Below are 13,162 nucleotides of genomic sequence, written 5' to 3' on the forward strand. Positions count from 1 at the left end.
TGCATATAAATAGGTAATTTCATGAAGATCAATATTCTAATTATTCCGAGTGGACAAAACTGATTCATTATTGTACGTATAGCCTTCTTATTGAAAATACAAATGCAAGACAAACCAAGAGCTGTCATGGTGTACACAATTATTGATTAATCATTTACAACTTTTTTTTTTTGGGGCAATCATTGAGAATTGTCATCGGTTATGACTCCTTCGATCACCTGGAAATACAAATAGTTCATTTTTCCTGTCATCCTTAACAATCCATATCAGGGTTCCCAAATTAAATTTCCAACACAAAATAGCAATTAAAGTAAGATGACTACAGACTTCTCGCCAATTGGTCTTTAATTAACATCCTTTATTACACTAAAGGAGCCAAGGAAAACCTTTTTTTTTTTTTTTGGTTAGGGCATGTTAACCAATGTGATATTGGACGGATAGCAATTTTTTTGGATGCCTGCTCCATAATGAACTAGAAAAGTACGAACTTAATTTTTGATATAATGCATGTAAGATAAAACAGCAGTTAACAAATGATTGAAAAATATATTTACTATCACAAAATGAATTTTTCAAAATTAGCTATTTAAACACTCATTGTTGGTAATAGTCAACTCGAACGTTATAAACCCTAATGAGAACAAACAAAAAGATTCATAAAATGATTCTCCTCCTGCCCAAATAACCCCACAAAGTAAAACAAAACCTAGGGTTACATTGCCCAAATTCGTTTTGTTGAGAAAAAAGAATTTACTACAAGGATGGGAATTGTTAAATCCTAAATGAAGTAATATATTGGGCCCACGATGTCAATCATACAAGTTCCCCACCAGCAAAAGAAGGACCTTCTCCACTTTCCTTCAATCGAACGGCCAGTTTGTCCGTTTCTGGGCGAAGGACCACTAGTTGCATTACATCCCATAGTCGGACCCTTCCGCCTCAAACCAAATGAGATGTTGCCACGTGTACTCGAAGCAAATTGTAACTATTTTTTTTTTTTTTTTCTGAGAAACTCAGACTTTTGATAAGTAAAGTTACTCTGGGAGAGAACTTCAAAAACCGACAACTTTTGAAGTTTCCCCCAGACCTTAAATACCCAAACCCCAAACCCCCCCGAACCGATGTGGGATAGAAACCTCCACAAAGGGATGCCCTGCTGCTAAGAGATAACGACCCCCCAAACACCCACTAAGAGGTTTCTGTCTTTTTGTCTTTTCTGAGAAACTCAGACTTTTGATAAGTAAAGTTACTCTGGGAGAGAACTTCAAAAGTTGAACTTCAAAAGCCGGCAACTTTTGAAGTTTCCCCCAGACCTTAAATACCCAAACCCCAAACCCCCGTACCGATGTGGGATAGAAACCTCCACAAAGGAAGCAAATTGTAACTATATCGCACGCTTTTGTATATAAAGTGTGGTGTGACCAGTAACTTTTGGCTGTGGATGGGATTGAAAAGGATAAAAGACGTCGCGTGAACGACAATCAAAGCGGAACCCGGATCTCCATCGGTCAGATTTGCTTTTTTGTTTTTCTTCTGTGGATAATCCATGATTTTAGTGTAGAGAATCTGATAAATGATGCCTCTCTAGACTTCAATGGGTTCGGAGAGAGGCCCATGAAGTAGTACGTTGTTTAGGTCCAGATGCAAGTAGGACTAAAAGACTCAGTTAAGTTATTTAAGCTATTCAGTACTCGATTCAAGTTTGACTTGATAACAATTTGTTCAAATTTAGTTCATTAACTAATTAAACTAAACTTAAATAGCACTTTGCATCTGATAAATGTTCAAGCTTGATTTAATTAGTATAAAATTGAAATTTATAAGTAAAAAACTTAAGTTACTCGAGCTAGATTTGAATTTGACTCGATAAAAACACATTTGAGTTCGATGGAGGATAGTTAAACAAGTCAGATTTAAATAGAATTTCAAACTTGATAAAATAATTAAACAAGATTGAACAATAAAATTTTCAATTTGATTAAACTCGTTAATAGTCCTACATACGAGTGGAGTGTCTGATAGTGTGAAGTGAGTTGATACTTGATACAATGCCTTCTTGCATTGATGCTATGTTTCATAGGGGATTTGGCTTATGCTATGTTTCATAGGGGATTTGGCTTACTTAAAAGTGATACGAGTGAAGTGATTTTATATATAAAAAATGAATTTATTATACAAATTACATATTATAAGTGCTCCATTTGTCATCTATGGAGGGCTAAGAAAGTGTGCTTGCATATCTCATTAATCATTTGGAATATTATTTTGAATTGCATTGTAAATACATTTTTTAATCACCTTTTTATCTCATATATATATATATATATATATAATATCACAAAAAAGTGCTACAATAATTATTCTAAAAAATTTGTCAAATAAGCTTTTATCCAAACACACCATTATCTTGGATGTTTGAGATGTGTCACCGGTTGAAGGAAAGTGAAGAAGAATAGAATGAATTGGGTGTGACAGCCCCACCTCCCCCTAGGGCGTACCCCAGGGTTCCGCGGGTCACCTGCCTAACTCTTGTCAGGACTCACTCACTCATAGCTCAAGAAAAATAATGTACATCCATAGAAAATAAATAACACATCCACTTCAACTTAATATATACATTGATGCTCAAATCCAGATACAAAGCTTTTACACACCAAAATACTTCAAAGCAGCTCAACTAAAACAAAGAGATTAGGGTAAGAAAGTATTGGTCAAATGGTGTACTTAACCGGTAACAAACAGCGCATGTCGGTTGAAGCTGTTTTTTCCTAACTCGCCCGTACTTGTGTTTTTACTTATGGTTCACTAGCTTATTATTATCACTTCTAATCACACATTTTTCTTATCTAATACTTATTCTTATCCATCAAATTTAGTACACACACCTCATCAAGTGATCACACTACCAAAATGCACCAAAACACACCAAAAACCCTAGTATGCACAAAAAAATCCTAGCTTATGCCATCCCTTTAGAAAAATCATAACTTGAGTTATAAATGTCAAACATTCATACAACTTGGCCTGTTAAAAACTAGATTTCAAATACTAATAATCTTTAGAAGACACCTCAAAGAGATTCAATTCATAAGTTGGTCCAAATTGAGCCATAAGCTACTACAACATTCCTATTGTTACTTGTGCAGGGGCAGAATTTTTAGTCAACTTTGCCAATTTTCTAGAATTTATAGAGATCGAATCAAACTCTGAATTTTCTACCGTAGGAAGCTCTATGAGTCTAGTTTCAAACGCAACAAACGGAACTCAATTCCGACCTTCCTATATGAAGTTATAGCCAATTTCCCAAAGCTGCGCAGAGCCTCCTGCGAAAATTTTTGATTTTCTAACAACTTGAGAATATGAAACTTTTCTTAACAAAATTCACTCTCTTGGCTCAAATGTAAGTGAGTTCACATAAGAGTTATAAAGACAAGTGAAATTACGGGGTCTTACATTGGGAGTTAGGTTTAGTTTGGAATTTTCAGAAAGTTTTCTTGTTTAGTTAGATTGTCTTCTTTTGTTGGTAAATTTACAGCTCAACATGTTCTCAAATTTTGACGTGTTAGAATTTTCTTTCGAAGTAAATAACTACAATTCTCTAACTAAGGCCAAATTCTTGGTAAGATTTTATATGTGGAAATCATGGAATGCTCTTCAAACCTTTAATTGATCTTTCATTTGGAAATGTGAAAACTAAAAGCCGAGAGATTCTGGCAATGCTCATTGCAACAGTCAAATCCGTTTTGTCCTACATGATAAATTGTTGTACTTGAGTAGACAAATGAACCAATGACCCTCCACCACTAAAGATTTTAAATCTTAGCGGAACGGAATGTTAAGGGTTCAAACTTTATCTTCCATCAACGTGTTATTGTATGTGATTTTTCTTAAATTCATATGGGTGCATAGTTCACCTGTCTAATCCGATGGTAGTTCAATCCTCGTCGATTTCTTTAAATCTCGTTAGATCTCACCCCCTCCCCTAGTCTGATGGTGGTTCAGTCCCCGTCAGTTTCTCTAAATCCCGTTAGATCTCTCCTCGTCCCCTAATGTATGCAAAAAAAGAGAAGGCAAATGAGAAACAGTGTAGGCCGATCAATTAAGAGAGAAAACTTGATGACAAGGGGAGAAGTGTGTATTTATTGGTTATAGCGTAAGCAAGATTAACTATTGTATTGCCCTAATCAATTACGAGAGAAACTTGATGACAAGCGGGAGAAGTGTGTATTTATTGGTTATAGTGTAAGCTATTGTTGTGTGTGTGTGTGTATAAAGAGCAAGCAAATGAGAAACAGTGTAGGCTGATCAATTAAGTGAGAAACTTGATGACAAGGAGGAGAAGTGTGTATTTATTTATTATAGTGTAGGCTAGACTAATAGTTGTGTGTGTATATATATATATATATATATATATATATAAGAATAGTGTAGGCTAATCAATTAAGTGACAAATTTGATGACAAGGGGGAGAAGTGTGTATTTATTGGTTATAGTGTAGGCTAGACTAACTGTTGTGTATATATATAAATATATATAAAGAGCAGGTAAATGAGAAACAGTATAGGCTAATCAATGAAGAGAGAAACTTGCTGACAAGAGGAAGAAGTGTGTATTGATTGGTTATAATGAAGTCCCTCGGGTTTATAGGTTGTATAATCTTGTATAAATAATCTCATGCTTCAAATGACCAAACCGTGTATGCCACAACGAATTACTATCATCTATCATCGTACTTAAACAGGAAAAATTGGCAATACTCAAATTCAGTGGAAATAAGCGATTTGAAGTCATTGACACATTGACAATCATTCCAATATTGTTATAAAAAATAGTACAAGTATCATTCGTGTTACAAATATCATATTTTTTTCTCAAACAACTAATCCATACTAAACAAATTATGATGCAACCCAGGAACATAGAAAACATCATAAATAAAATCAGTAGACCAATTTTTCAGGCTAATAGGATTTTTTCCCTTACCAAAAACTGGTGAAACAATCGGTGTGTTTGGATTGTAAGTTATTTGAGATATTTTTACTGTAGCACTTTTTGTGATGTGATGTATGTGAGATAAAAAGGTAATTGGGAAGATAAAAAAGTGTATTGGAAATTGTAATGATGATGTAAGCAAATATATTTGGGCAAATAACTTACAATCCAAACACACTAATTATTCCTAAATTTAACTTTACCACTGACAGATTCATTATGTTCAACAAATAATTCTTTCTTGCCAGACATATGGTTACTGCAGCCCGTATCTAAGTACCATTTATTTTTATCAATCACATCAATAGCATTACAGGTTAATAATAAAGTAGTAGTAGAAGTAGGAATAGGTTAAACTAGCTGTTGCCGTCTAACAAAAAAAAAGAGCAGACAAATGAGAAACGAGAAGAACTTACAATGGTGATAGTGTCTATTTTCTTTTAGAATTTTAGAAATAATCATCAACAAAATGTTTCAATTTGCAAAAAATAATGTTCTTTTTCTAGAGGGCTTAAAAAACCATGTGTAAGTCATAACTAGGAAATAAAGAAAAACTTTAACTTTCATTAAAAAAACAAGATTAATTTTTTATACACTGACAGTGTATACATTTTCACCATTAAATGCCTGACATATAATCCAAATTTAAATTTAAAACCCAAATTTTGCAAATGTATCGTGCATTTGATCGTGATAGTGTATATACTGTCAGTCTATATAAGATTTATTAACAAAAATGTTCTAGGGTTCCTTTTTATGTAACAAAAGTAGGAAAAGTTTCAAGAAAGGTTCATGCTCCCAAAACTATTTAACTAACTCAATGTGTGTTTGGTTTTAAAACAAAAAAAAATCAATAAATTCAGTATTGAAAAATTTCACCTATTTATCTTTCATTATTTCTTCAAGTTATTCCATTAGATAGGTTATTTCTAATTCATTTTTGATATTGAGAGAAACTTCTCCTTAACCCTAGACAATAGAAAAACAACTATTAAAACATGAAATAACTTTTTAGCTTTAATCACTTAACTAGGGATGGCAATGGGGGCAACCGCCCCGCGGGGAGCTCTCGGGGCGGGGGGTGGGGCGGGGATATACCGCCCCATCACCCGCCCCGCCACCTGCAAAATTTTTTTTTATATATATAATTATATATAATATGTAATTTAATTAGTTATAAACTTATGATAATGATATTATTAGTTAGATGTATTATATAATGTATATTAGTGTATGTAATATAATTGATATTATCAATTATACGAATAATTAGACATGTCTACTAATAGAATTTATTAATTAGTTATACTAAATTTACTAATACATTTATACTAAATTTCTAATTACACTTAATAGAATAACACTTTTTTCTAAAAAAAAAAAAGCATAAACACAATAATGAATTAGTGATTGTATTTGTACCAAAAGTGAAAATTTAACTATTTTAGTTGTATTTATTTCATAATGTTGGATTGTATTCAAATAACTTTTGTTTGATTGTTTTTATGAGTTTTAATTGTAAAATTAAAATGAATAATAACTTGATGATATGTTGATATTTTAGTACTTGATTATTTATTAAAATTTAATTATAATAAAATTTTATTAACCCCGCGGGTGCCCCCGCGAGGGAAGCGGGGCAGGACGGAGGCGGGGCGGGGGGAGCGGGACGGGGCGGGGGGAGTTTGTAGGTAGCGGGGCGGGGGATGGGAGAGGGGTCCCCCGCCCCGTTGCGATCCCTACACTTAACCACAAAAAAGACCTCCTTAATTAAGTTTTGTCATCTTTTATCTACAAAAAAAGATTGATTCTATGCTCTGCACTTGGCATAGTTACATACCCTCAATGTGATAATTTAGGCAACAAACTGTTTTCGCCACATGTAGAAGGAAAAAATGACAACTACAAATACAGTCTCTTGTGAATTTTGGTAGAAAATATGTACACTTGAGGATGTATTTATTCACAAATAACTGATTTTCATTAATTTAGTTAGAAGACATGCAGTTGTTTCTTTACAACATGTGTTCATGATGAAGTAATATTCGATTTGAGATTGTTGGATTAATTGTATTACATCGGAAAAGCAAAAATTGTTGGGGTGGCAATCCCGAATATATAATGAAGGGTAACAAAATAATACGGAGAATTTCTGATGGGTACAGTTTGTAATTAGCTCAAACTTCTCATTTGCATAAAATATAGGGATAATTGCAGAAACCTCCCCTGAGGTTTCTAATACTTGCACTGACCTCCCCTGTGGTTTGAAAAATTGCACTGACCTCCCTTGAACTTACTAATCCTTTGCAAATTCAGTCCAAACAATTAAAATACTCCCTCTGTCCCAAAAACTTTGTCGTGCTTTGGGAGTTGAATTTTTTATGTACAGTACTAAGTTTCAGCTTTGTTTTCCGATTTTGCCACTTCAAAATCACTGTTAGAAACAAGAATGTGTGGTTATTAGTGGTCAAGAAGACATGAATGACATGTGGGCCCAAAGCTACTTACAAGAAGTCCAATCTGTCAACGAGAGTGATATTCACGCATCACTTCAAACCTTGTGTGTATCTCACGAATGTCTTGCAACTTTTGTTAACAACAAATGAAAATCAAGGGACCCCCTAATAAAAGTAAAGAATGAGGAAATCTTGAAGGGTAAAAATTGAAACAAGAGAAATTTTGTTTTCCATTTTAGGTATATGATATATATTTTGGGACAAATAAAAAAGGAAAGTATGACACTTTCAATGGAATGGAGGGAGTATTGTTTTAGGGAGTGAAATTAGAATTTTGTACTAGATTTGTATTTACTCTCAATTGTTTAATTTTTGTTAAATACAAAACCTACCGGTTTCCCTTTCGTAAATATATTAATGTAATACTTTTTCAATTTTAGTTACAAACATTTATGTATTTAATATAAATTAAATGATTAAGAATAAAATGCCTATAAAGAGCCAATACTTTACTCATCTAATGGATGAAAGCCATAAAGAATTAATACTTTATGGGCTATTTCTTTTTTTTAAAAAATATTTAATTTATATTAAATAGATAACCTACTGATTTCCTTTTTGTAAGAATGTTACTGTAACACTTTTTGAATTTTACTTACAAACATTGATATATTTATCATAAATTAAATGTTTGAAAGTAAAATACCCATAAAGAGCCAGTACTTTAAATAGGTAATGTGTATTTGCCCATAAACTACACTCCTTAAAATTTATTAATTGTTAATTGATTTGTAGTACTTTGTTATTCATTGGACATGTAGCACAAAGGGCAAATCTGGTACAAAATTCTAATTTCACTCTCTAAAACAATGGGCCTGTTTGGAACCTGAGTTTTTTGAGAGTTTGTCTAAAACTTTACTGTAGTGCACTGTAGAAGTTTTTTAAAAAATTTTGTAGAAGTTTTTGTAAAGTGAAAATTTTTTCTTTCTTTCTTTTTCGCTTTCTCTTTCTCTTTCTTTTTCTTTTTCTTTCTTTCCTTTTTCTTTTCTTTCCTTTCTTTTTCTTCTTCTTCCTTCCCCCTCCCCCTTCCTCGTTACCTCTGCTGCCTGAACAGGCCACATCTTTGCAATCCACTCTCTTTCTTCATTTCCCCCAAGCCCACCGGCCTCCGCATTTCGCCAACCGCCTTCACATCCACTGCACCATCACCGCTATCATCAGCGTACCATTCACGGACAACAGAGACAGCACCCACAACACGGCAGGCTTTAGAGCCGAAATGGTAGAAAAAGCAGAGATCTCCAGTTCTCATGGACTTCATATTGTTCTGGGCTTGCTTGTTCTTGACGCCGTCCCATTTGGATACACCACCATTGGCTGCTTGGTCCTCCCATGACCACTCCCCTGGCTCCGTTTTTTATGGGCAATTTTCCTTCTCCCTATCTCCTCCGCTTTCCCCGCCACCCTCACCTTCCCCCGGTGCGATCTGGTCTGGCGACCAGATCGGCCAGAGGGGAAGGGGAAGGGTGGTGGGAGAGGAGTGGGAGAGACGCAGAGAGAAAAAAAAAAGACAGAGGGGAGAATGGTAGGGGAGGAAGAGGGGGAGAGGGAAAAAAGGAAAAAAAAAAAAAGACCGGAAGAGGCGGCAGAGATGGTGGCCAGCGACGGAGGTGGTGGTGGGGGAGGAAGAAGAAGAAAAGGGGAAATGAGTTTTTTTTTTTGTTTTGGATATTTTAAGTGTGTAGGTTAAAAACTTTGATAAGTTTTTGGGGTTCCTGTAGCACAAGTTATTAAAAAACTAGTATAATAAAAACATGGTAAAAAACAGGCCTTCCAAACAGGCCCAATATTTTATTCGTTTGGACTGAATTTGCAAAGGATTAGTAAGTTCAGGGGAGGTCAGTGCAAGTGTCAGAAACCTCAGGGGAGGTTTCTGCAATTATCCCTAAAACATATGCAAAAGTTCCCAAAAAGCCCTTGATCCGTTTACTTGGACCCGGATGCGGGTCTTCCCTACTCGTGGCGGGAGCCCACTTTCCAACCTCTAAAACCCACAAGAAAAACCCCTGCATTTTCAAGAAAACGTCTGCAGATGAAGCTACAATGAAGCATCAAGCCAGAAGATTCCTGAGTAGTCACCGATTCGCCAACTCGCTCCACTCAACTCACCTGCCCAGAACTCGCTGTCTCCACACTCGGGTGACTCAGTTCTCTCACCACTCATCCCCTTCTCTTTCTACCCGAAGTTCCCTTTCCCTTTCTTTGCTGGATTTAAGATCCCAAATTGAAAAGCTGCCCAAATCAGGGAAGTCAGAAGCATTTAGTAATGAAATCTTATCAGAAAATCCAGGATTGCCTGATTCTATGAGGATATTACATGAAGACCCAAAATTTGATTTACTCTTTTACAGGTGGGCCGCCGAGGAAAATGGATTTAGGTCATGTTCATCAAGTTATAATTCACAGTTGAAGTTTTGTGCTATAAATGATGGAATGAAGGAATTTTTGGTTGTTGTCAGAAGATGTAAAAGAAAGGGAATTTATATTGGTCAGAAGACATATTTAGATATTTATTCGGATCTTAGGAGATTGAAAAGGGATGATGATGCTACTGAGTTGCAGCTTTTTTATGAGAACATGGTTTTTCAAAATGCTATTAAAGGAGTTGCTAAAATGGTGGCCCAGAATTTGGATTGGGGTAGTGAATTGGAGAGAAAATTGGGTGAAATGAGGATATGGGTACAGGAGAATTTTGTTTTAGGAGTATTGAAGGAGCTTAAGGGAAAAGGTTTGCCTTTGAAGGCTTTGAGTTTCTTTAAATGGGTTGGGGAGAGTTTGGGGTTTGAGCATAATAATGCTACTTATAATCGGATTCTTAGGATTCTTTGCACGGAAGAAACGATTATGGAGTTTTGGAGTATATTTGAGGAGATGAAAGATGCTGGTTATGTAATTGATAGTGATACTTATGTTGAAGTGATGTTGGAGTTTCAGAAGAGTAAGATGGTGAAGGACGCGGTTGAGCTTTTTGAGTATAGGATGGATACTCCATTTAAGTATTTGGAGGGGGAGTGTGGCTTGCTTTTTAATGTCATTTCATCGACAAGTAATCCAGACTTGGATCTGATGTTTAGAGTTGTGAAGAAATATGAGGCAGCCGGGTATTGTTTATTGAAGAGTGACTATGAGGGGATCCATAGGTGTTTGACTAGTGCTGGGAAGTTTGATGAAGCAGAGAAGATCATCCAGACCATGAGAAGGGCTGGTTATAATCAGTGTGACGTGACATACAGACAATTGATTTTTGGACTTTGTAAAGCGGGGAGGCTAGAAGAAGCCTGTGAAGTAGTAGACATGATGGAAGCACAGGGATACATTCCTGGTATCAAGACTTGGATCGCACTAACAAAAGGGTATTGTGATGTTAATGGAGTTGATAAGGCACTTCCATGGTTTGGAATTTTGGTGAAAAAAGGCTTTGATGCAAATGCTGGTCTTTTGGATTTTCTAGTATATGGATTTCTGAAAGAAAAGAGGGTCATTGGAGCATACGAGTTAGTTATGGAAATGGTTGGCAAGGCTCACATGATACCATGGCACGCTACATTTAGGAATCTGATTGAAGAGCTTCTTGGAGAGAGGAGACTGGAAGAAGCCTTGAACCTTCTTCGGCTTATGATGAAACAGGATTATCGACCATATCGAGAGCCTTTTGTCCAGTATATCTCAAAATTTGGTTCCGTGGAGGATGCTTGGGAATTTTTGATGGCACTCAGTAAAAAAACGTATCCATCTCTTTTGGCTTGCCAACGTGTTTTCAAGTCCTTCTTTAATGAGGGTAGACATTGTGAGGCCAAGGAGCTTCTTTTAAAGTGCCCTGATCATATTAGCAGACGTCCCGCAATTTGCACCCTTTTTGGTTCTTCATAGAGCAGCAACCCAGAAGCAACTTCAGCTTGAGATCATCACTTAGAAGTACGTGTTTAGTTGATACCTAAATGTTCATAAGGTTGTAATTACAAAGGTACCATGTGCACTGCTGGCCTTTCTTTTGCTGAACTTTGCAGAGTGTAGATTAGTATTGAAAGTTTTCTCTTGCAATGAGTAGAGGAATAGTAATGACTAGGAGCTTGTCTTGGCCAAAACTCCTGAGTCATGGCTAAGGCCTTTATTTCTTTTGGCCTTGAAAGACCCTCAGATATATAATCTAACATCTAAGTCTTGGGAGGGATACGATTGTATATGATGCATCTTTCAAGAAATGTATGTACTTGCTCTATCTGCAAAACATTTTCTTTTCATGATATGATTTGGCAATGTGCAGAGTCTTCATGATGAACATTTCACAGCATTATCTACTATCAAACTCTTTATCTCAGTATTCGCATGTTTAGAAGGTTCTTCTCCATGGTTATACATCTTCATTTGTTGTATCATGTTCTCCTACTTTTCTTTTACAGTGCTCATTTGCATTGCTCGTCCTCTTATGGTCACACAGTAGTCCTGCTGTATGCGCTAATCTGGCCTCAAATTTCTTTCACACTCTGTCCAACAAGTATGAGTACAATACTTTGAAATTGTTCGCCTTTTTGTTTATCATGGCTGGCACAAAGAATCTTTACCCGGATGGCCAAATGGAGTTTTCCAATTATCTTCTTTGAGATTAGACACTTAGAATTTTGGATAGTTACAAATGATTCAATATCTGTATCATATGAATTTTGGGGTCTACTAATGCATTTTTTTTTATCTCACCAGTTAGAAGTTGGTTGAAACAAATTATTTTCTTGTCATTCCTCAAAAACTGAAGAATGTGAATGTTCCTCAAAATACTATTCATGGAATAGTGAATTGGAATGTGGGAAGCTCTTATATAATGAAAGATAGTGGAACTGGCTCTCAAAATCAAAGGCAATTATCTTTGACCATGTGGATAACATTTGAACAAGTAAAGAATTCGCAATTGTGAGTGTAATGACTTGTTCTTATGAAAATGATGATAAATCTGGGAATAATAGTTACTATCCAAATAGTCGATTTCAGTAAAGAATTTTCTTTTTCTAGAGGGCTTCATAACAAATCACTTGTATAAAAGTTTGCCTCAGGCATTATTTATGTCAGAGAAGTATCCATTTCAAGAAGTGTTTTATGCTCTGAATACTCTTCAAATATTGTAACTATTAGATATATATATATATAATGAAATAAATAAAACTAATCAACATATATATATATATAAGATTGCAAACTTGTACCAATTTCTCTTTCATAATTCTTCAAGATATTTCATTAAGAAAGTCATTACCTATTCCCAAAGCTGCCTTTTTTTTTTTTTTTCAAGAACACATGCATCATGATGAAGTAACTTTAAATTTGAGACTATTGGATTATATGGATCACATAGGAAAAGATTGGCAAGGGGTGGCGGGTGCAAATCAAGAAATATAAGTTCAGATGGGGACAATACAATACATAATTAGCACAAACTTCTCCTGCGTAAAGCCGTAGACCAGCATGCTGTACCTAATTTTCCAAAAAAGGCCATCGGTTTACTTGAATCCGGATGCGGGTCTTCCCTACTTTCCAAAAAAGGCCATCTATAGTTCTATACCAGGAACCCGCTTTCCAACTCCTAAAACCCGCAAAAAAAAAAAAAAAATCCCATTTCAAGAAAACGTCTGCAAATGACGGCGGAAGCAGCAATGAAGCAACAA

The 13,162-nt window shown here is 35.4% G+C and overlaps 1 protein-coding gene across 1 annotated transcript; it reads left to right on the plus strand.

Moving 5' to 3' along the window:
* The first annotated feature begins 9,551 nt into the window (after nucleotides 1-9,551).
* LOC113768937 (pentatricopeptide repeat-containing protein At3g48250, chloroplastic-like) lies at nucleotides 9,552-11,378 on the plus strand. Its single transcript, XM_027313438.1, has one exon. The coding sequence runs from the start codon at nucleotides 9,552-9,554 to the stop codon at nucleotides 11,376-11,378; it is 1,827 nt and encodes a 608-aa protein (XP_027169239.1).
* The last annotated feature ends 1,784 nt before the right edge of the window (nucleotides 11,379-13,162 follow it).

Source organism: Coffea eugenioides, chromosome 4 (assembly GCF_003713205.1).
Source record: "Coffea eugenioides isolate CCC68of chromosome 4, Ceug_1.0, whole genome shotgun sequence".
In the NCBI taxonomy this organism is placed as follows: Eukaryota; Viridiplantae; Streptophyta; class Magnoliopsida; order Gentianales; family Rubiaceae; genus Coffea; species Coffea eugenioides.